This window comes from Dromiciops gliroides, chromosome 4 (assembly GCF_019393635.1).
Source record: "Dromiciops gliroides isolate mDroGli1 chromosome 4, mDroGli1.pri, whole genome shotgun sequence".
In the NCBI taxonomy this organism is placed as follows: Eukaryota; Metazoa; Chordata; class Mammalia; order Microbiotheria; family Microbiotheriidae; genus Dromiciops; species Dromiciops gliroides.
The window spans coordinates 25,689,277-25,711,191 of NC_057864.1; the positions used below are offsets into that span (position 1 = coordinate 25,689,277).

Sequence of the window (21,915 nt, forward strand, 5' to 3'; positions counted from 1 at the left end):
CTGCCCCCTATGAGGATTATATTGTTCTACTGCCTCCAATGCTCCCACTTCCCTTTGCCCTCAGCCAAGGTCGAGAGGACTGTAGGGGCTGTTTAGAGCTCTCCAAGGTACCCCAGGGCAATGCTCTGGTGCCTTCTATGACCCTCTGTACCTCAGGATAACCAGCCTTTCTTACTCCTCTGCTGCCATAACTCCTTTCTTCAGTTGTGACTCAGCCCAGGATCCTTTGAAACTTACTCATCATTAATAACCTGCTAATTGAGGCAGCTTCCATCAGGAAACAACATGCAAACAAATAGGTAAGGGCATACTCTCCAGGTCCACCCATTCAACTCTCCCAAATACATTTCAATAGAACAAAGCCTGTGTGAGACCCCGAGTCACTTCCCTAGGTGTAAAATGAGGAGGCCTTCTTAGTGAGAGAAGGGAATAAGCATTTATAAGAGTGGAAAGGTGAGAAGGGGCAAGTTCCAAAGGGCTTGGAATGCCAAAGAGAGGGTTTACAGTGATTCTAGAGATGAAAGGATGCTAATGGAGTTTGAGTGGGGGTGGGGTGGGGGACGTGGTCAGCTCTGGGCTTTAAGACCACTTTGACAGCTGAGTGTAGGATGGACAGGATGGAAAGAGCACCAAAGAGAAGAGAGTAATGGGCGGCATTAGAGACCGCAGAGGTCAAGGAGAAAAGGCCATTGCATTTGGCAGCTAAGAGATCCTTGGTGATTCGGGGGAGAGTAGTTTTGGTGGAATGATGAAGCGGGAAGCCAGGTTACAGAGAGTGAGGGGAGGTGGAAGCACCTAGTGTAGACAGCCTTCCCAAGGAGAGTTTAACCACGAAGGCAGGACAGCTCGTAGGGATGGACGGCTCAGGTGGGGGTGTTTTGAGGTTGAGTGTTTGCAGGTGCAGAGCAGAGGGAGAAGTGGAATGGTGAGAGATGGTGAGCAGACGAGGGGATCGCAGAGTTCGTGGACGTGGAACCTGTGGCCCACGGGTGTGGGATGGCGAGACCCAGCCTAGCTTGGGGAAGTGGGCAGGGAAGTCAGGGGTTTTGCTGAAGGCCCTTCGCATGGGTTGGGAAGCAGAAACAGGCCGCTCCTCCTTTGGTAGGAAGGAGTGGCCGGCACAGAAGGCACAGAGCTGTCCAAGGTTTCCTAGGTGACTGATAAAGCCCAAGGTGAGATGGCCTTCTGAGCATGCGCATCCTCGCTCCCTGGCCTCCGCGCGCCTCGCTCGGGGGCGGGGCCAGGGTGGTGACGTAGGAGGATAGGGTGGGGCCTCGGCGGGCGGAAAGGAATGGGCGGGGCCTCGGCAGCCGGCGGGCGCTGGCTCATGACGTCAGTGTCGCGCGCCCCGCGGCCTAGGCAAAGGCGACGCCGGTCTGGTTAGTGGAGACGGGTGTGCGGCCCCTTGTTCCTCCGCGCGTCCCATAGATTCAGGCCCGGCTTGGCTCGGCCATGGCCAGCGACTTCTACCTGCGCTACTACGTGGGCCACAAGGGCAAGTTCGGCCACGAGTTCCTGGAGTTCGAGTTTCGGCCGGATGGTGAGGGGCGGGGGCGGCGTGGCCGGGGCGGGGGGAAGGGGTTAGGAGGGAGCGGGGGGAGCCCCGACTGGGGTGGGGAGGGACACGGGGGAAGAAAGGGTGCGGGGGGGACCCGGAGTGCGGGGGGACACGGGGGAAGTAGGCGGGCAGGCCGGGGAACCCAAGTCTGGGCATTTGGGGATGCTGACAGCCCGGAGGCCGATCCCCCGGTAATCTGGGGTCGGGGATTGTTGCTTTTGATGGTTAATATACCGGCCTCAGTTTCCTCTTGTGTAAAATGGGATAACAACGGCCCCTGCTCCACGGGGGGTAAGGACAGGCTAGAGGTGAAGGACTGCACACCTCCAGGTGCTGCGGATCGTCTGCTTTTACCGGGCTCCCCCCCCCCCCCCCCCCCCCCGTCTCTCCCAGGCCTATTTCCTACCTTGGGCCGCCGTAGACGGGAAACTCCCTGAGGGTAGGGGACAGTTTGGTTTTTGTCTTTTTCATCCCTAGTGTCCCGTACCTAGCTGGAGTTTAATAAATGCCTGCTTAATGATGATGGGAAGCTGAAGTTTGACCAAAGTGGCAACTGGGGTGGGGACCAGGGAAGGGTACTGGAAGGTCTACAAGCATTCATTAAGCTCCTACTGGATAGGATGGGCTGAGCAAAGAAGGGGAGAAGAAAGGTGAAGGGACCATTGAGATGGGGATGAGGTGGGTGGGGATCCCAGGAGGGCGAAGCCAAGAGATTGTGCAGGATCACGGCTTCCCTGTCCGTGTCCTCCCTTCTGTTCAGAACAGGCAGGTGGGAGAGCGAAAGTCTGATTGTCCCCATTTGCCAGGTGATAAGGTGAGGCCCGATGACTTGCTTCTGTCATCTAGAACCCAGACTCAATGGACCTCCCACAGTTCTTGTGCTGCTTGTCTAAGAGTTTCCCTTTGAATGCCCCTCAGCAGGCTTTACCCAGATGCCAGGCACTGGATGAGGCATTGGAGATACCCCTGCCATCCAGGAGAGTCTCTTCTGTGCAAGGGAAACATGTATCTTAACTGATTAGTTACAAAACACATACAAAGTAAATGTGAAGTGACTGGGAGAGGGAATAGATTAGAAAGAAAAGCTTCACTCTTCCTTCCCAAGCCTAGTTCCTGCTCCCTCTGCTAAGCTGAATGTGTGACCACCTGGCTATTCAACCTCCTCTTTCATAAAGAGAAAACTGGGACCCAGGTGTGGGCAGTGACTTGGGTCATAAAGAGGAAATTAGTAGCAGGACCATGACAGGAACCCCTGTGCCCTGGCTCCCAGTCACTGTTCTGCTCATAAAACTCAGGTGATTTTGATGCTTTCTTTGAAATCTTATTTTAGATATTGAGCATGTCACTCATTTGGTGATCAGTCATCTGTATGAAGCCTTGTGACTTACATTCCCTTGTTTTCCCCTTGGCTTTTCGTGTATTTGACTCTCATCTCCCAGGGAATCATTAAGTCCCTTGAGGCTTGGAACCTTTTCTTCAGATGTCTTTTGTGTCATACATTCAGGGGAAGGAGGGATCTTTCAGATCATCTAGACTGAGCCATCATTTGAAAAGCTATGGAACTTGATCAGGCTCATTTGAGAGGCAGGAAGCATTCAGGATTCAAACCCAAGGCTTCTGGCTCCCAGTTCAGTACTCTTTGCCCTGCATCCTCTTGCTTCCATGTCTGGTGCAGGGCCCTGGGCACAGTCGGTACTCAGTAAATATTTCTTGATTTGCTTTGACAAGTTACAACTCACCTGATTTGTCATAGGGATAGACTAGAGAGATCACCAGCTTGATGACATTTGATGTCTATCTGGGATGTGAAAATGTTGAGTTCTTTACTTAAAAATCTGTCAGGTCCAGAGGGCTGTTGCCCTAAATGTGACAAATTTGTTTAAGGGAGAACCCTATTTGAAGTAGTTAAAAAAGCATAGCGACAATGCATATCACTTTCTGCCTCTAATGTTCTTTCTTTATCTCAAATCTGAGTTGAAAGGACTTTAGAGTCCAAGTTGTACATGAACAGGAAGGTCCTGTCCAATACACCTTTGCTAGAGTAACTCTTTTGATGGGAAACCTAGGACCTTAGAGTTTTAAAACATGGAATCATACTTGACCTTTATCCAAACCTTAGAAATCAGCTCTCCTACCATCTGGATTGCCTGTCAGGTGATGCTCTCTCCTCCTTATAGATGCTGAGCTAGAGTGGTTAGTCATCTTATCCCAAGTCTCCTGTCATTTTCCCTCCATCACCCTGCTCCTCCTTGTTGGTGAACATCAGATCTACAAAACAAATCCCCTGCTTACTGATCTTGTGAAGGAGGAAATCGTCATCCGGGCAAGTCAAGAAATTCTTTGCCCCTCTGCTTGGGCCAGATGCCCAGATAATGGAAGTGACTCAGTCATTACCATAAAATTCCCCTGTGCTAAGCTTCTGGTCCATTTCTTCTGGTGTATTTCACAGCCTGCTCGGGTGGTCTGTAGATTCACCTGTGAAAATTGTTGGTGGCCAGACCAGGCAGCTCCTGAGGTCCCAGAGTGAAGAGCGGCCTGTGCAGGGAGCAGAGCAGCAGCAGAGATGTTCAGAAACTCCAGGAGATAGAAATCCAGGGCCCTGAAAGTCAATCTGGAGGCCTCAGCTGCCCCCACATGGTGGGCACCTTTGCTGATCTTCACCTGAACTTCATTCTGGTTCTGGGTTTCCACCATGATGTTGTTTTTGTAGCACCCAAAGCTGTTGCTCAGAATAACCTGACTGGAGAGCTGGCCTGAGAAGTGGAGAGATGCTATCTGCCTTGGGAGAGGAAGCTCCTCTCTGGGAGTTACTGATCCTCATGAAATCACAGGTTTACTAAAGCCCAACTAATAAACAGACATGATCCTCTATCTGTTTCTTTAGAATGGTTCAAGCTTTTGCAGGACGTGTCGCTTCGTGAGCTCAGGCTCAGTTCCTCTTGCCTGTCAGCTGCTTCTTCGACATTTATGTGTGGGCAGCTGAGGCCAAGGGTTTGACTGGAGCCTCCTTTCTCATCTCTTGGAATTTCTGATCGTCTTTGCTGCTGTTCTGATCCCAGCTTGGTAGCTTGCTCCTCTGGGGCACCATTCAGGGCAGCCCCAAGAATCCTTTAACCACCACATCCCCACTGAGTGGCCCCTAGCCTCTGCCCTATCCCCTCCAGATCTGAACCAAAATCTCTCACTCAGCAGCTTCCCCCCATTGCTCCTGGTTTTGTCCTATGAAGCCAAGGAGAACAAGTCAGCCTTCCTTTCTTGTGACACCTTTTAACAATGAATTACACAGTTTGCTGTTGTACTCTCTTTCACACTGTAAGTTTGTCCCTCTGAATGTCAGCTGTGACAGTCAAACATTTATTCAGTGCTCACCTGCTATGTGTTATACCAGGTGCTAGGGATACAAAGAAGGGTAAAAGACAGGCCCTGCTTTCCAGGCGCTCGAAGCCTAATGGGGGAGACAATGTGGAGACAGCTATGTACAAGCACGCTGCATACAGGATAAATAGGAGACGGTTCACAGATGGAAGGCACTGGGAGTAAGAGGTTTCCTGTACAGGATGAGATTTTAGTTGAGACTTGAAGAAAGCCAGGGGGAGGTCAGTAATTGGGACAGAGGTGGGAGATTCCAGCCATGGAGGGCAGCCAGAGGGAGTGCCCAGGCTGAGAGATGGAAGGTCTTGTTGGTGGAATAGCCAGGAGGCTGGTGTGCCAGGACTGAAGAACACTTGTTGGGGAGCGAGGTGTGAGAAGACTGGAAGAGGGGGGCGGGGCGGGGCGGGCAGGGCAGCCATGTTAAAAGATGCTGCTAGGAACAGCAGATGGGATTTTAGAGTGGATCTAGATCCTGGGAGTGAGAGTGAGCCCCAGACCCGGCGTGTGGGGGTGAGGGGATCGTGGCAAGGCCTGTGTTGGAGCAGGCTGCTTTGGCAGCTGTGTTTTACCAGCTTTTTTTGGTGATCTGAATGTGATTTTTTTACTCCTTATAGGAAAACTGAGGTACGCCAACAACAGCAATTACAAAAATGACGTCATGATCAGAAAAGAGGTGAGAGCTTTGGGAAGCTCCTCCATCCCTGCTCCGTGTCTGGCCCTTCTTACTTTTTAGAGCTGTCGGGAAGGGTGGGCCAAGGAGCTCTGTTCAGTCCCTGCTGAAGCTTGTCTCTGGATTTAAAATCGTGTGCGGCGATTGAGACGGCAAAGCTTGGTTTCTCTCCTGATTCTAGGGGCCCAGATTGTTAGACCTGGAAAGACATTGGGGATCATCTAGTTCAACCACCTATTACAGAGGAAGAAGCTGGGAGGCCCAGAGGGGAAGGGAGTGGGAGGAATATTGGGTGTCCTGAGGCTGCCACCTGCCAAGCTCTTTGCACCTAACCAAGGTGTCTCCTCATTTGAGAAGTTCCCTAGGTTATAGTCTAGGTTTATTTTTTCCCTTTATTCTCCTCATTTATATTACCACCTTTAGATATTTTATTGAGTAGTAGGCCTTCTAAGGCTTTTTGGAAAATACATGTTCCTGGCCTGCCTGAGCTGTCTCTATTTACAGGTGACCCGGAGGTGACAAGGCTCTCATAGCCAACACTTCCCATCTTGGCTCTTCCTTGTACCCCAGGCCGGAGTTGGTTAAGTTCATTAGGGTGGGATGAAGTGTTCAGAGGAGGCCAAAGGTTTCACAGGGAGAGGCGGGAGAACTGGGCCCCCTTGTAGAATAGGGCAGACAGTGTGTACCAGCCCAGCTCACTTGTAGCCTGTGCTGACCTTGTTCTCTGGCTCGCTCCTAGGCTTATGTCCATAAGAGTGTGATGGAGGAACTGAAGAGAATCATTGACGACAGTGAGATTACAAAAGAAGATGATGCTTTGTGGCCTCCGCCTGACAGGGTGGGCCGACAGGTGAGTGGGAAGGATGAGGAAGGATCATGTGACTTTTTTTTACAGCTTCTGCCTTTATTGATACAATGGGCAAAAGAACCCCCCTTGGCAAGAAGCTTACATTTTAACTGTCAGTCAAGGTACAGCAGGGGAGATAACAGATATGTACATTAGTATAAAGAAAAGAAACCGAAAAGGTGCTGGGTGGCCTGTGCATAAGGTAGTTTGAGAAGTCAGATGACAGTGACAGCCGAGGGGATCTGGTAGGTTCTGTGGAGACAGTGGTGCTTGAGCTGCCTTGAAGAGTGAAGGGGAGTCTATGAGGCAGAGGTGAGGAGTGAGGGCAGTCCGGGCATGGGGGCAGGGAAGTGGAGGGAGAGGGCGAGAAGGGGGGGGGGGCGGGCAGGCAGTGGTTTAAGTGGGAACAGGTGGGGGTCTGGAAGTAGAAGTGACAAAACTGCATATGTGAGGAAGGAGGGAGGACCAAAGATGTTGGTGTGAACCTTCATGACTGGATGGGTGGGAGCTCTCAGCAGGAATGGCCGGCTTGGGGACTAAGAGATCGAAGTCTGTTTTGGACACATTGGGTTTGAGTCGCTTCTGGGGAATGCCTGTGGCAAGGTCCCATGAGCATTTGGTGACCTAGGCCTGGCTCTCCACACCTGGTTGCTGTGTGTATAGAGGTGATGGTTGAGCTCTTGGGAATTGATGGGGGTCACCTTAAGAGAGAATAGAGGGTCCAAGACCAAGGCCAGGGACAGCCCACTGGTGGCCCACCTCCTAACTTAGGGACGCATCATTACCACACTAATGTCATCCAAGTTCTGCTTCTATTTTTCAGCATAGTCATTAGCATTCCTCCATATATATTCCTCCATATGATGGGCAATTATTAGAGCAAAAACTTTGTGTAGAACGCAACATAAAATTATCTCAATGTCAGGAAACCCCTAAAATCGTGGTCTCTTTTTTTTTTTCACTGTTGACTAGTATTTAGATTGGAATGGGCTGCAAGATTGTAGCTTTGGATCATCTCATAGTCCCATTTTTCAGATAAAGAAACCAAAGCCCAGAGAAATTGACTTACCTAGGGACCATATAAGCAGCAAATGGCACTGTCACATTTGAACTCGGATCCTCTGTTTCTAAAACCAGCCTTCTTTCCCCATCTCCTGCTGCCTCTCCATCCTCCTCATTCTCTGTTTTGTTTTTTGTTTTTTTGAAGGGCAGTGAGGGTTAAGTGACTTGCCCAGGGTCACACAGCTAGTTAAGTGTCAAGTGTCTGAGGCTGGATTTGAACTCAGGTCCTCCTGAATCCAAGGCCAGTGCTTTATCCACTGCGCCACCTAGCTGCCCCCCTCCTCATTCTCTGAAGAAACTAAGACCCAGAGATTGTAAATGACTTTGTAGGAAGTCAGCACTGTTGTTAGTGGTATGGCTGGGCCCTCCTGACCCTGGGCCCAGAGCCTCGGCCCTCCCCACTTTTCCCTTCGTCTCAGTTTGTGTGGATGTGATTGGGCAGGGCCTGGACTCAGGATGTTTTTTTGTTAAACCATTTCTTTTCAGGAACTTGAAATTGTGATTGGAGATGAACACATTTCTTTTACAACATCCAAAATCGGCTCCCTTATTGATGTGAACCAGTCCAAGTAAGTGTGCTGCCATACTGCTGTCTGCACATGGGGCGGCTGCTGAGACATTGTTTGGGTCACTGGGGCCCAAACAGTGGCGGTGACCACCCACAGAGGTGCCCAGAGTAACCTTGGGGTCTTTCCTGGTAGTGTGATGTTTCAGCACCCTCAGTGCTAGTAAGAATACCTGGGAAGAATTGAAGGTGTTTCATGAACCCGTCCCCACACAGGGGCCCGATAACAGGGCGGCTGCTGAGGATGGCTGTTAGCCACTCTGCCCTTGCTGCCTGACACGTGGGGATGGGGCTCTTACCCTCTGGCTTGCTCCCAGAAAGCGCTGAGCTCACCTCCCACCCTGCCCCTAACCCAGGCTCATTGGCATACAAAACCTATGTGCAGTCTTTGCTGGAACTGCAGGGGCTTCAGGGGCTTCAGGCTTCCTGCCTCCAGTATCCCTTCATGATTGCCGGGAGCTAAGTGGAGAAGGTGCCTTGGGCTGCTCCCCTTGCCTCAATTGCGTCTAAATGAGTCTCTTGTTAACTGTTCCTGTGGATCTCTGCCCTCTCCTCTCTCTGGAGGAGCAATCTGAGACCATTTGTATGGGTAGCCTCACCACAGGAAGCCCGTCAGTCACATGTTAAACACAGGATGGGGGTGGTTGCTCGTAGCTCTAGCGATTGGGCTGGAGAAGACTCACTTTTGTCCCTCCGATACAGAGCCTAACTCGCCTTTCCTTGCCTTGTAGGGATCCCGAAGGTTTGCGAGTCTTTTATTACCTGGTGCAGGACCTGAAGTGTTTAGTCTTCAGTCTTATCGGTTTGCATTTCAAGATCAAGCCCATCTAGGCTGCGGGTTTTGTCTTTTTCCATGTGCTTGGGTGACGGCATTTTTCATTCCCACTGTCAGAAGACTTTTGTGTAAGCTAGGAAAATATTTTTTTATATGCTGTGGAAGTGATTGTCTTTAATAAATATTCAGGTGAATCCAGCGTCTGTTCACTTGCAAAATTCTGCGCCAGAGTCGCCTTCAAAGTTTGGTTCAGGAGGGCCTCAACTTCTGACAGCAAGTAACTTCTGGGACAAGGATGCTGGCAGTGTGGGAGTTCTAGATCAGGGTTGTGTGGCTTGAGCTCCTTACCTGAGCAGCTGACCACTGTTGGGTGCCTGCTGTGTACAGCCTGCTCTACTAGGCCCAGGGAGAAGATAAAGATGGGGCCTGCTCTGAGCACCTCATGAGGCTGCAAGTCCAGTGGGAGAAGAGAAGGCACCGACAGGGATAAATCAAATCCAGATTGTGATAGAAGCGCACTAGAGACAACAAGGAGCAGTCTTCCTCCTGCTCTCAGAGGGTGCAGTGGCTCAAGCTGGCCTGGCCACCACTGCCCCCCACTCCTCTGGGCTGTTTCCCCTTCTCACCTCCCAAATACACCCTCAGGTCCCCCAGAATCCTCCCTTGACCCTGCCTGTCCCTCTTCAGCCTCTGGTTTCCACTGACATTGTTCTTGGCAAAGGGCGCCCTACTTCGATCTGAGCTGCCCTTGGTTGGATGCTGCTGACCCCCCATCCTTGATGGGGCGCTGCTCCTTCTGCCTGCTGGTCTTTCCATGACTGGCTGTTCCTTCTTTTGTCTTCTGGCCTTCCCTGTCAGTGGGCTCCCTTCAGCCAGTCTGAAGGCCTCTCCTTTAGCCCTGAGTAGAGGAGCACCCTGCAGCCCCCACACTGCCCCTCCTCCCAAGAACATTCCCCCCTCAGGGATGCTGCCCCTCCCATACTCGGGTCACTTCTCCAGAGGTCATTCCAAATCTAGGTGTACAGACCCGGTCTCCTAAACTGAAGTCCTGCATGTACCTGCAGGCATTTGCACCAGGTCATCCTGCACACGTCTCAAACTGAAGCAGGACATTCTCCTTCCCTAAATCTGCCCTCCCCGCCTTGCTTATTTCTCCCTTGGGCTCAGAGGGACCTTTCAGGTACCTCCTCCCCAAGCCAATACGGCAGTTCTACAAAATGCCACCAGCTGAGATCAGGGCCCGGGCGCCTCTGGTCTATGAGCTTGTGCAGCGACCATCTCCTGCCTGGAGCCTCTCTTTGCCTGCCTGTCCAGCCCGTGCAGCTGCCAAAAGCACAGGTCTGACCAGGTCACGTGGGACAAACCCTGCACCTTGCTAACGATGTCTGCTGCAGTACGTTTGCTCAGCTCCAACCACACTGGACTTCTAGCTCAGCCTTTTCCCCTTTCTGTGAATAGCCCCTGCCGGCCCACAGGCCTGGAGCGCCTGGCACCTTCATCCCCGTTAAGGAACTTCTGGCTCTGAGGCTGCCAGAGGCTCCTTCCTCCAGGTAGTTTTCCCTGCTTTCACTGCTCTGGCTGAGGGGCATCTTCCCTTCTCGAAGCTCCCTGAAACACTTTACCCCTCTTTCTCGGGGACGGGAGGGACTTGGTGTCCAAGGGCAGAGCCAGGAGTGAGTGACCCGGGCACCCGGGAAAGGAGGTGGCTCGGGGCACCAAGGGACACAAGAGTGGGCGTCTGCATTTCGCGGATGAGGAAAGTCTCGGGAGTGACTTGTCCAAAGCCTTAAGTTTAGCACATGAGATTATGAATAAGCACCAGCCCAATGAGCACTTCTGGGGCGCCTCACGCCTACCCTCCCGCGCAGCCGCGCACTCAATGCCTCAGTTTCCCCATCTGTAACATGTGCCCAGGGTCAGGGGGAGCACGCGTCTTCTGCTCCTGCTGCGTCAAAGCGCATGACAAACGCCAGGTGTTTGAGACCCCTAGAATTATCCCTATAACTAACTGTAAGAGGCCGGGCCCCAAGAACTGCTTTCAAGCAGGAGGGGGAAGGGGGCGCGCCTCTGTTACCGTGGTAACAGGCCCCGCCCCTCCGTCTAAAGCTGTGCATGCGTGCCGGTGCTGCGTGCGCAGGCAGGGCAGTGCTTTTACGCCAGGCCGGAAAGCAGCGCGCCCTCAGTGACCATCGCGGTTCCGGCCAGCCATGGGGGTGAGCGGGAGGGGCAGTGGATGGAGGGGTGAGGGTGCTGGTCGGGAGAGGGAACAGGGGGAGGACTGGGGGGTGGAGGCGCGGCCCGGACCGAGCCTCAGCCTCATCCCTCCCGCCTTGTACAGAGGATCGGGTTGCAGCTCAAGGCCACCCTGGAGAACGTGACACACCTACGGCCCGTGGGTGACGACTTCCGCTGGTACCTCAAGGTGCGGCCCCTGGGGGCGGGGCCTAATGCGGGGGGGGAGGGGGAAGGGAAGGGGCGGGCCTAGAATGAAGTCTAAGGCGAGGGACGGGTCCATAGGGCAGGCAGGTGAGGGCAGGCCGGAGGGGCGGGGCTTAAGGGGCTGACTGGGCATGGGGTGGAGTCTAAGATGAAGGGGCGGGGTCTGCAGTAAAGTCTAAGGTACGGGGTGGACCCAGAGGGCAGGCAGGTGAGGGGGGGCTGGAGGGGAGGAGCCTAAGGGGATGTCTGGGTGTGGGGGCGGGGCCTGCGGAGCAGACCTGGTCAGGGAAGCTGTGATGGGGCACCCCTGGGTGGGGTGTTGGGGTGAAAGCTCTGGGCCGCCGCCCTCTCCTCCTGGATCCCCTCCAGCCCACATTGGTCACTGACTGGCGCTCTCCCTCCTCTTCCCCAAGATGAAATGCGGCAATTGCGGGGAGGTGTCGGAGAAGTGGCAGTATCTCCGGCTGATGGTAAGGCCCCTTCCCAGCCCCAGGGGCAGGGGCAGCCCATCCTGGTGGGAGGGAGGCTGGGGGGGGGGGGCAGGGGGCCCGCCATCTGGGCCCCAGGAGCTGATGGCCAAGGTGCCTTCCGTGCCAACACTCTGAATGATCCCGTCCTTGTAAACGTCAATGGCTGAGTGTCACTCTGTAGAAACTGGCCTGATAAAGTTTAAAAAGAATCCCCCGCAGGGGGCAGCTAGGTGGCACAGTGGATAAAGCATCAGCCCTGGATTCAGGAGGACCTGAGTTCAAATCCAGCCTCAGACACTTGACACTTACTAGCTGTGTGACCCTGGGCAAGTCACTTAACCCCCACTGCCCCGCAAAAAAACAAAAAACTAAAAACAAAAAGAATCCCCCTCCACCCCCAAATCAGAGTTGGTGAGAGACTGAGTCCTTCCGGGCTTATAGCACTGGCACAAATTTCACACGACAAATCTTGATGTTTTTTATGCTGTAGACAAACTCCCCTCGATCTATAGGAGGTGTGGGCTGGGTGATCCCAAAGGCCCTAGAAGCTCTCCCCCTCCATTCTCCCCTAACCGTACCTTACTAGACAGAAACTAGTATCCTGGTAAGGGTGTCCTTGCAACTTTGAGACAATGAGCAGAGAATCCCCAGGAATGGATCTTCCACTTTATTGATAAAAGCAGAGTCAGGAAGGAGAGAGGTGTGATCTGGAAGTTTGCATGAACCTGTGGCTCTTGAGGGAAGTCCCTGCCAAAAATGCTTGGGCTGATCTTTGATCATAGGATTTATCCCCCAAAGGGACCCTAGAGATCCGGTCCAGCCTCCATACTTTTTAGCTAAACTCTCAGTCCTGGGCAGTATCCAGAAGAAGACGGGCAGCAGTCCCATTGTCCTCTGCCCTGGTAAGACGCATATGGAAGCTTTGTTGCGGTGAGTTCTGGATGGCACATTATAGGGGGGAAGGCCCAGAGGAGAGGCATAGGACAGGAACCCATACAGTGGGAAGATCAGGTCAGAGACCTTGGGATGTTCTACCTGGAGAAGGCCAGGTCTGGGGGTGGCGAGGACCTGGAGGGCTGCCCAGACATTAAGCACCTCCTCTATGCCAGGCCCTGTGCTAAGTGCTTTACAAATACCGTCCCAGGCAATCGGGGGTGAAGGGTGGGGGGTGGGGGTGGGGTTAGACTTTTCAGGGACAGAGCTAGGAGTGATGCCTGAGAGTTCCAAGGTTATAGATGTCAGCTGGAATAAGGTGTCTTGTAAGGTAGTGAGTCTCATCACTGGAGATGCTCAAGGTGATCTGGATGGACCTCCTGAGGGAAGCTGGCAGGAGTTTGGGCTGAGGGTTGGAGTCAGGCCTAGATGCCCCAAGGGCCCTTCTAACTCAGGTTCTCACTTTGTCCCTTGGGTTACCCTTGCTGATCTTGCTGGATGGTTTATAGCACTTGGGGAGGGGGCGGTGCAGTCAGGAACTGACCTCCCCTTTTACAAATATTTGATGAATTGAATGTGGACTCGTGCCCAGAGGGGAGTTAGAGAATCGGAGTCTAGCATGGAAGAGATTTCAGGGCTTTTTTGTCCAAACTGCCCCTGCTTAAGCTGAGCCAGGCATCAGCTGCCGTGCTAACTAGGAAGGAGAATGTTCAGTGGCTTGAGAAGTCACCTTGGGGACCTTGACCCGGCAGCTTGAGAGCTGCCCCAGGATGAAGGGTCTTGACTGTGTGTGCTGGACCCCAGTGGCTGTCATTCTGATGGGCCAATGGACCCTTTCTCAGAGTCGTTTGAAATGCATCAAATACACAAGATGGATTATAAGGGAATCCGGTTATCAAGTCCTTTCTAAAAACAAGCTCACAGACCGAGGCTGAGAGCCCCTGAGGAGGTCTGTTTTGGGGTTAGACAGCAAGGCTGGGGGCAGCCTGGTGACCGTCTGATGTGCTGCTGACCCCACCACACTGCCCGCCAGTGCAGGTGCTGACAGAAGCTCCCCCAGCCCCCCTGGGGCCATCCTGCTTCCTTTCTCATTTGGACTTCCTCTCTTCCTTTGCAGGACAGTGTTCCCCTGAAGGGGGGCCGGGGCTCTGCAACGATGGTGCAGAAATGCAAGCTCTGCTCCCGGGACAATTCCATTGGTAGGTGCTTGGGGCGGGCCTCACGGGGGCCCAGGGCAGGCTCCTCACCAGGCTAGACCCTGCTGCCTCTTCTGACACTCAAGGCTTATTTGCCCACTCACGCCTCATCAGGCCTCACGCCCAGGGCTGGGGAGCTCCTGAGGTAAATTAGACACTGTCCCTATCTTCAAAGGGCTTCTCGTCCCTGTGGAAACACAAGCCAGCAAACAGTGCAGGAGGCTGCACGCCCCGGTCTCTCCAGTGGTCTGCACCAATTGTCCAGAACTGCGCATGGTGTCTACCACATCCTCTAGTCCAGGGGCCCCGGTCTCCTGGCTCTTCCAAGAACAAAGCCCTCCGTCTCCAGATTCTGGGCATATGCACTGGCCGTGCCCACGCCTGGGTTGTTCTCCCTCCTCATCCCCTCCTGGCTTCTCTCACCTTCCACAAGAGCCTTTCCCAGCCCACCTCTTGTTGGTGCATGCTTGTGTGCATGCTGTCTCCCCTCCTGCTCCTTGCGGGCAGGGACTGTGGTTGCCAACCCAGTGCTTGCACACAGTAGGTGCTTTACGAATGCATGTTTACTGAGTGTGACAGGAATCAGAGACACGGGGATCACTGGGCTGGAGCTGTCTGGGAAAGCCTATTCGGTCCTGCCTCCAGCTTCTTCCCTCCCCACACCTACAGAAGGGATCCCAAAGCCCACAGGTGCTCACCATGCCCTTCCCCATGGGGCTGCCACACTGATCCCGCACCCCTTCTGCCCAGGGGCCACCCTCAGCCTGGAGCACGAGCCTCCTCCTCTTGCCACTTACTGTGGCTCTGCATTCTGTACACGAGCCTCGTAGATGGATCCTCAGCCGGGATTGTGTCGTGTCCCTCAGGAGAGCATGACCTTTTGCAGGGCAGGAATGTTTCCCTTCTGTCTTCCTGGCCCCTCCTAGATGCTCCTAATGCTGGCGGAGGTGAGCCAGGCTCACCTCCTTTGTAAAACGAGGCTCTTGGCTCTGCCGTTCTTCCTTCCTCCACCCTGTGCACTCTTATCAGGAAGCCTTTGTCTTAGCACCTGGGTCTGGGTGGGGACCCTGGGGAGTGTGGCCCTGACTCCTTAGGCTGGTGCTCTGGCCTCAGCCCTTCCTGCCCATCGCCCTCTCTCTACTCACACAGCTAAGGGATGCCCCAGACTCGCTGTTCTCAGAGCTGGCCATCGGGGTCTCCCTATGGCCCACTGGGCTGGCCATCGGGGTCTCCCTGGCTGTGCCCACACAGCCTGTTCCTGGACCTGAGCATCCCCTCTTCTCCCATCTCCTTGTCCTTGTCTGTTTCCCCCATACCCGGAAAGCGTTCCTTCATCTCCACCTCCCAGAATTCTTCTCTTCCTTCTCAGCTCATTTCACTTGTCCTTTTCATGCCAGTGTTAGTGCCTTGGAGGCAAGGGGTGCTCCCCTTTGTATGTAGGGCCTGGCATGCGGTGCTGGGCATTTCCTAAGTCTTTGGTGAACTGTGGAATCTAATGAATGACTAACCCTGAGGGAGGTACTAAGCCAGGAGTCCTAAAGTCTGTAGTTGGGAGCAGGGAAGAACAGATATCACTGCCATGATTCCCAACATTGTAAGAGGGAGGAAAGGCCGGCGCTGTCTTGGGGAAAGGGAGGCATGCCTGATGCCCATCTGCAGGACTGTGGCATCATTCTCCCTGGCAGCACGCCCACTGTTAGTGGCCTCCGTTTCTGCCCCAGTGACTGAAGCCTGCATCTGTTCTTTGGGTGCCTGAGTCGGGAGTCCCGAGAGAAGGCCCTGCAGGGGCTGGGCCCCTCCATCTACCCCAACTTAGACCCCTGAACCTGGGCAAAGAGAAGCAAGGCCATTGGGGGACTCAGGGTGGCTTTGAAGCTTAGGGCTCAGGCCTGTTTTCTGGGGCAGTGTCGGTAGCAAGCAGCTCTGCTGTCAGGGGCCCAAAAGAGACTCACCTTCTCTTCTCATTTCAGATATTCTGAGCAACAGCATCAAGCCGTACAACGTGAGTCTGACCCTTCCCCTGGCAGGGAGGGTGGGGGTGAGGGGCAGCTACAGTGGCTGCAGCCGGGACTGGGCCTGGGTTGATACCGTCAGTGGGCATGCTAATTTAGTCCTCAGTCTTCTCTCCTGTCAAGTGGGGATAACGACCAGTGCTTGCCTAGGAGGAGTAGGTCAGGATGGATGAGAGGGCACTTTGAAAAGTCTTTTTATGCTTTGGGCAGGTTGAGCCATGGGAGGCCCTCCCTGAAGATAAGAGGAGGTTCTCCAGGAGCATCAGACTCCATGCCAGCCAGAAGCAGGCAGTTGGTTCTGCCTCAGGACTCACTGTGGCCAGTGTAGGGATGGAAGGATCCATCACAATCTGAGATCAGGGGAAAGGAGTGTTAGGAAAGCTTTTTGGTGACCTACAGCGAGAATAGAAAAGACCCTGGGTTTGGAACTGTGATTTGGGTTTGAGTCCCACTTCTGCCACTTAGCACCTGTGTGACTCGCTCTCGCTAGGCCTCGGTTTCCTCTTCTGTAAGATGAAAGGACTGGTGGTCTCGGTCACCCCTCAGGTCCCTCCCACCTCTGAATCCCACGATCCAGTGGCTCTGATTTCCTTTGGGGAGAGTCGCTGCCCAAGGGCGGCCCTGCTGGCCAGGGTGGGAGGACGGTTTCTTGCCAACCCGGGCAACTGAGAAAGGGTTGACTCCCCTCTCTCAACCTCTCGCTCGTGTAGGCTGAAGACAGTGAGAAGTTCAAAACAATCGTGGAGTTTGAATGTCGGGGCCTGGAGCCAGTGGACTTTCAACCCCAGGTAGGTAGTGCCTCCCTAGGGCACCTCCTGTCCCAGCTTGCCTATACGGAGCCAGAAAGACACTGACCCTGGAGGCTGCTGGCATCATAGCCCCAGCCCCCACAGTCCTCTAAGTGTGAAGACACCTGGGCACAGACAGCCCTGGGAGCATCCACAGAGTTATTTGAGGGGCTCAGATCCCCCAGTGAAGTGGGGCTGTCAAGACTCCTCCCCTCCAATACCAACAGGGAGAAGTGAAGAGCCTCTGCTCATGGCAGTAAGTGGAATTCAGATTTATTAAACGCCTCCTGTGTGCAGGGCATTATACCAGGCCCTGGCGGCACAGACAGAAGCCCAGGGTCGGGGGAGGGGACGATGAGAGTGAGGCCACAGAAGCACACAGGGCCCGGCCTCTGGGTCTGGGCTAGACACTGGAAGCCAAAGGGGCCCCACCAGGCTCTCAGGGTGGCACAAGGTACGCATCTTGTAGAGTTTAGAGGACATTTAGGAGGCCAGGTGGTGCAGTGGGGGCCTCAGGGCAACTCCGGCCTCAGTTTCCCCCTCCTTAAAATGACAGGCTTGAGCTAGTGGTCTCTAGTTTTATTTCTAGCTTTCCCATCCAAAGATTACGTGGCTCTGTGACCAGGGCCACGTCCCTAAGGCCCCTGACCTGAACTTATTAGCTCTTTGCTGGTGTCCCCCAGGCTGGCTTTGCTGCCGAGGGCGCAGAGACCGGGACGACTTTCAGTGACATCAATCTGCTTGAAAAGGTATGGACCACAAGGACAGGCAAGGTGTGAAGGGAGGCGGCGTACTGGCCTTCTCTGTGGGCAAGAACGAATGTGGAAGGCCTGCTAGGCTGGGGTGGGATGCACAGGAGGCTGGGCATCACAAGATCTGGGATCTGGCCCCTAAGCCTTGGCGTCTTCGTCTCCAAGCATGAGGGGGTGAATCGTAGTTTCACAAGATGCTGCCCCTTGGCAGACAGCTGCATCACACACTGTTGGGTGGGGCTCGCCTGTCCCTTTGGGGAGGGGGCTGTCAGGGGTATGAAGGAACACTGACATCAGGAGGGTGGGGAGGGAGCGGGGAAGGACTTGAGGACCCCCAAAGTCTCTCCTGGTTCTCTGATCCTGTGGCACACCCTGGGTCAGGAGTGGGTGAAGGGTCACCAGGTCACTGAGCTGAGTCACCCAGGTGGGAAGGTGTAGATCCAGGCTCCGCCCCCTGAGGAGCTTCCCTCTCCCTCTGCCTGGAGGCTTGGAGCAGATGGTGGGTTCCCTAGGCCCGTGGGGCCTGGTAGGGAGGCCACGGTGCCGTGTGGTCTGCAGGGGCACCACAGTCTGGCCCCTCATTTTGTGGAAGAGGCCAGAGGATTCAGGGGTGGGTTCCACAACCTCGGGTTCCACAACCTCGGATCCCGAGGCCTCTCCATTGTGGGCAGGGGTGCAGAGAAGCCCTGGTGGGTGGGCAGAGAACACCTGGCATCCTGGCCACCTCGTGTGCCTCTTCTTTCCCAGGACTGGACAGACTATGATGAAAAAGCCCAGGAGTCGGTGGGAATCTTTGAGGTCACTCATCAGTTTGTGAAATGCTGAAAGAAACTGCCTCTGGCCGCCATGACCACCGTGCACAGGTCGGCCTGTGGCCCGGCCTGGCCCAGCCTGTCATTGTAGCTTCCCGGCTGCAACAATAAAGGCCAGTGTCCCCCAAGCCTCGTGATTCTGCAGCACAGGGAGAGCGCGTGGGGGCCCCGGCTCCCACACGTGCAGAGGGGGCAGACACAGGCGCTCGGGGAGCCCGGCTCTGTGCAGGGGGAGTGGGGCTGCCTCTCCAGCCTACCTAGAGCCTGCTCGAGTATCCGCAGGTCTGCTGGGGTTGGGGGGCAGGTGGTGTTTGAGAACAGATGCTGTCCCTCTGGAATGCAGCAGCCGGGCTCCTGTTAATGGCCGAAAGGGGCCTCATGGGTCCTTGAGGCCAACAGAGACACCTAAAGGCCAGACCATGACTTACCCTGGGTCACAAAAGCAGCGAATTTTGATGCCAGGGCCCTTACACACGACAAAGGCCAGCCACTGGTCAGGCGGATGAGACAACCATTAGTTAGCTGGAGGCCTGGACTAGAGGGGCAGCCCAGGTCAGGAGGGAGCCCTAGGTAGTCTAAGAGCCAGTTCCTTAAGACATGGCGGGGGTTTGAGACCCTGAACTCGGAGTAAATGGCCTTGGTTCTGATGACCAGCAAGAGTCCCAGCAGCCCTGGTGTTGGCGTGCAGTGACAGCCAAGTTCTGGGGCAAGGGGAGGTCATGGGACAAAAATGAGCCAACCAGAGGATAGGGACGGGACGGTACTGTGCCGGGCCCAGGAGAGACAAGGGCAAAAGAGCCCCTGCCCCCCGGGGTCCAGGAGGACCCCAGGGCCACAGTTGTAGGGTGGCAGGCACCTTAGAAGTCCTTGAGTCCAACAGACAAGGACACTTGGGGCCCAGACATGTTAAATGACTTGTCTGGCGTCACGTGTCTCAGGCAGGATTCAAACCCAGGTCTTCCTAAGTCTGCCCTCTGTCTTCTGTACCTCTAATGATGGAGACAGATGTTAGGAAAATCAATAATGTGAAAAGGCTGGTGACATGGGAAGTGTCAAGAAGAAATGGGCTGAGCCCTGAAGGAAGACGGGCATTCTGAGAGGTAGCGACCAGAAGGGCGCACATCCCAGGCATGGGGCACAGGAGGTGGTGTGTGGTGCTTGGGCCAGAGCCCAGTGAAAGGCAGCAGCTCGGCCGGGCAGGCTGTGGCCATTGAAGAGAGACGGCCACTTTCTCCTGGAGACAAGGACTGGAGAGACTTCCCAGAAAGACTGGAAGTGGGGCAAGTGACCAAGCCATGATGCACAGACAGTAACCAGGCAAGGGCTGGTGCTGCCCCCAGAGGAGAGGAGGGAATTGGGGCAGGAGGCAGAGCAGACGATCGAGGCCGATGCTGAGATTTGGAATGGGGGCGAACTAGAAGATGGTGGGACCCTTGACAGAATCAGGAAGTCTGGGAAGAGAATCGACAGGGAATGGCTGCTGTGTAGGGATCTGTTGAAGAGGCCTCAGCAGAAGATGACATTGAGGGAGGGGGAAAGAAGGGGAGGTGCCCCTCATGCCCCCTCCCCTGAATCTGTAGCTTTCTTCAGGATTCAGCTTATGTCAGTTCCTTGGAAGTTTTTCCTGATCCCCAGGGGTGACCACTGTATGCTTCTCTTCCCACCATTTATCCTGTACAGACTCAGCTGTTTACATGTTCATCTCTCCTGGCGAATGCAAGCCTGAGGGATGGGGCCTGTTTTCTAGTTTGTATTTGAATCCCAGTACCTAGTATATGTCTTACATATAGTAGGTGCTTAATAAATGCTTGAGATTGCACTGAATTAGGCCCACTGAGGTTCCTTCTGACTCTGAAATTTTATGTTGTCACCTTATGTGACTTGGTAGACAAGGCCTAGTGAATAAAGGGGCAGAGGCCTGTGAACCACTTAATAGAGGAGCGACTGCTCCCAGGAAATGGCCCCTTCACCACCACGGCTCTTTTCCTCCTGTGTGGGTAGTCAGGCCCACCTATTTCCTGGTCACTGGGGAAGAAGTGAGTCCCAGAAACAAGGGATTGGCTTAGGATCACACCTGAGTGTCAGGGCCTCACCTCCAGATCTGGTGTGTGCTCCCGACATCCCATTGACTCCTCCACCTTGATTATGGCTCCACGTGGGGCCCGTTTGTCCCAAACCTCATGTCTGTACTTGATGTTCGAGGTCCCTTTGTGGTCTCCCTGAAAACTGACCAACATCAGCAGGGATGCTCTCCATTTAGCTGTATGAGTTTCTGTTGGCTCTCTGTGCCCGCCTCGCCCAACACCGCCCGGCTTGATACAGTGCAGGCTGCTTCGTGAAGTTGGCTGAGGTGACTCTAAGTTGGGAGCGGGGACAGGAGCAGGGTGATGGTGGTGACCTTCCTTCCACTGTCTGAACGGTTGTCATGTGGAGTGGGCGTGGGCATCCCTGGGGTGCCAAAGCACTGCAGGAGTGGAAGGAGCCTAGACCAGAGGTCAGGAGCTGGAGGTTTGGGTCCTGCTGCCTCAGGCAAGTCCCTCCCATCTCTGCCCATGGTCAGTTAAGTGAGAGAGCAGAGTTAGCTGGGGGGATGGCAGGCTTGGACTCAGGACCAATGAGAGGCAGCTCAGCCTGGTGCCAGCTTTGTGGCTCGTGCCTCCCTCCCAGAGCCTTGGTTTGCTCGGCTGTCAAACAGGGCTGCTGATAGCTGGAGATGGCTTTAGGTTAATCATCTAGCAAACCACCGTGTGTGCCCTACGTGTTAGCTCTTGCCAACAGACGGAATTGCCAATGACCCATGAAGCAGTGAGGAAGCAAGGTGGAGCGGGGAGGATGAGACTTTGAGCAGAGGCTGCCCTTGCCCAGCGTGGAAGGCTAGACCAGCTCAGTCAGCCCTACACAGTCCTGCCAACTCAGGGACCCCGAATGCTACAGAAAGAACTCAGGAGATAGTCTCATGTTCGATTAGCCAGATGGGATAGAAAAGCTTCGCCCTTGAGCCACTGCCTGATGCTCCCTGGGGTCTCCTGCTCTCGCCGCATACTTTATCTGCCATCACTCCCCCAAAGCCTGGAATGGCAGGAGTGAACCTCCTGCTGATCCTGGTGCTAGAAGCCACTCACTCCCCCTTTCCAGCTCTCTTCAGGCAGACTCAGAGTCAAACGCTTCTTTTTTCTTTTAAATAACAAGGTAAAAACAAACAAGGCACAACACTTCTGTGTTTTCTTTTTAGGATCATAGCCCTCAGGAGAGGTGACCTTGAATCATCTAACTCACCTTTTTATTTTACAGACCAGGAAGCTGAAGCCCAGAGGAATGAAGTGCCAAGCTGGGGCTGAGCCCCAGCTCTTGGATTCCCAGCCACCATCCTCTACCCACAGTATCCCATGGGGGCACTTTTTTTTTTTTAAATAAAGAAAACAATGGGAAAATAGGATCCAGTTAATGGAAAGTTCTTCTTGAGCCATCTTGGCTGCATGCAGCCGAAGGTGGCGCCCTGGTCTGAGAGCTCACTATGGGCCGGGCCCTGTGCTAAGTGCTTTACAAATATCTCACGGCAACCCTGGGAGGTGGGTGCCCTATTTTACAACTGAGGAAACTGCGGCAGAGCCTAGGCGACTTGTCCAGGGTCACACAGCTGCAAAGTGTCTCCGGTGGGACTCGA

At 54.3% G+C, this 21,915-nt stretch overlaps 2 protein-coding genes across 5 annotated transcripts; both read left to right on the forward strand.

The window, feature by feature from the left end:
• Positions 1 to 1,307: 1,307 nt before the first annotated feature.
• On the forward strand, positions 1,308 to 9,043 carry MAGOH (mago homolog, exon junction complex subunit). The gene is made up of 5 exons (XM_044004391.1): positions 1,308 to 1,540; positions 5,545 to 5,603; positions 6,340 to 6,450; positions 7,996 to 8,078; positions 8,806 to 9,043. Exons 1-5 carry the CDS (start codon positions 1,453 to 1,455, stop codon positions 8,903 to 8,905), a joined length of 441 nt encoding a protein of 146 aa, XP_043860326.1. The 5' UTR covers positions 1,308 to 1,452; the 3' UTR covers positions 8,906 to 9,043.
• A 1,921-nt stretch (positions 9,044 to 10,964) lies between these two features.
• Positions 10,965 to 21,695, forward strand: CZIB (CXXC motif containing zinc binding protein). 4 transcript variants are annotated; one of them, XR_006356277.1, is made up of 9 exons: positions 10,965 to 11,062; positions 11,188 to 11,271; positions 11,702 to 11,758; positions 13,809 to 13,890; positions 15,858 to 15,889; positions 16,610 to 16,687; positions 17,371 to 17,436; positions 18,187 to 18,364; positions 21,543 to 21,687. XR_006356277.1 is itself a non-coding variant. In XM_044000726.1 (9 exons), exons 1-8 carry the CDS (start codon positions 11,057 to 11,059, stop codon positions 18,262 to 18,264), a joined length of 483 nt encoding a protein of 160 aa, XP_043856661.1. In that variant the 5' UTR covers positions 10,965 to 11,056; the 3' UTR covers positions 18,265 to 18,302; positions 21,543 to 21,695. The 4 variants fall into 4 exon arrangements, 3 of the variants coding, with proteins under 3 accessions (XP_043856661.1, XP_043856660.1, XP_043856662.1); XM_044000726.1 differs by having other exon boundaries at positions 18,187 to 18,302; positions 21,543 to 21,695; XM_044000725.1 differs by lacking the exon at positions 21,543 to 21,687 and having other exon boundaries at positions 18,187 to 18,379.
• Positions 21,696 to 21,915: the final 220 nt, after the last annotated feature.

Bases quoted from the DNA above. Each gene is read 5' to 3' on its own strand.
- MAGOH (XM_044004391.1), top strand. From the start codon at position 1,453: ATGGCCAGCGACTTCTACCTGCGCTACTACGTGGGCCACAAGGGCAAG. The intron at 5,604-6,339 runs GTGAGAGCTTTG...GCTCGCTCCTAG, and splicing joins ACGTCATGATCAGAAAAGAG to GCTTATGTCCATAAGAGTGT. The intron at 8,079-8,805 runs GTAAGTGTGCTG...CTTGCCTTGTAG, and splicing joins ATTGATGTGAACCAGTCCAA to GGATCCCGAAGGTTTGCGAG.
- CZIB (XM_044000726.1), top strand. The intron at 15,890-16,609 runs GTGAGTCTGACC...TCGCTCGTGTAG, and splicing joins ACAGCATCAAGCCGTACAAC to GCTGAAGACAGTGAGAAGTT. The intron at 17,437-18,186 runs GTATGGACCACA...CTTCTTTCCCAG, and splicing joins ACATCAATCTGCTTGAAAAG to GACTGGACAGACTATGATGA.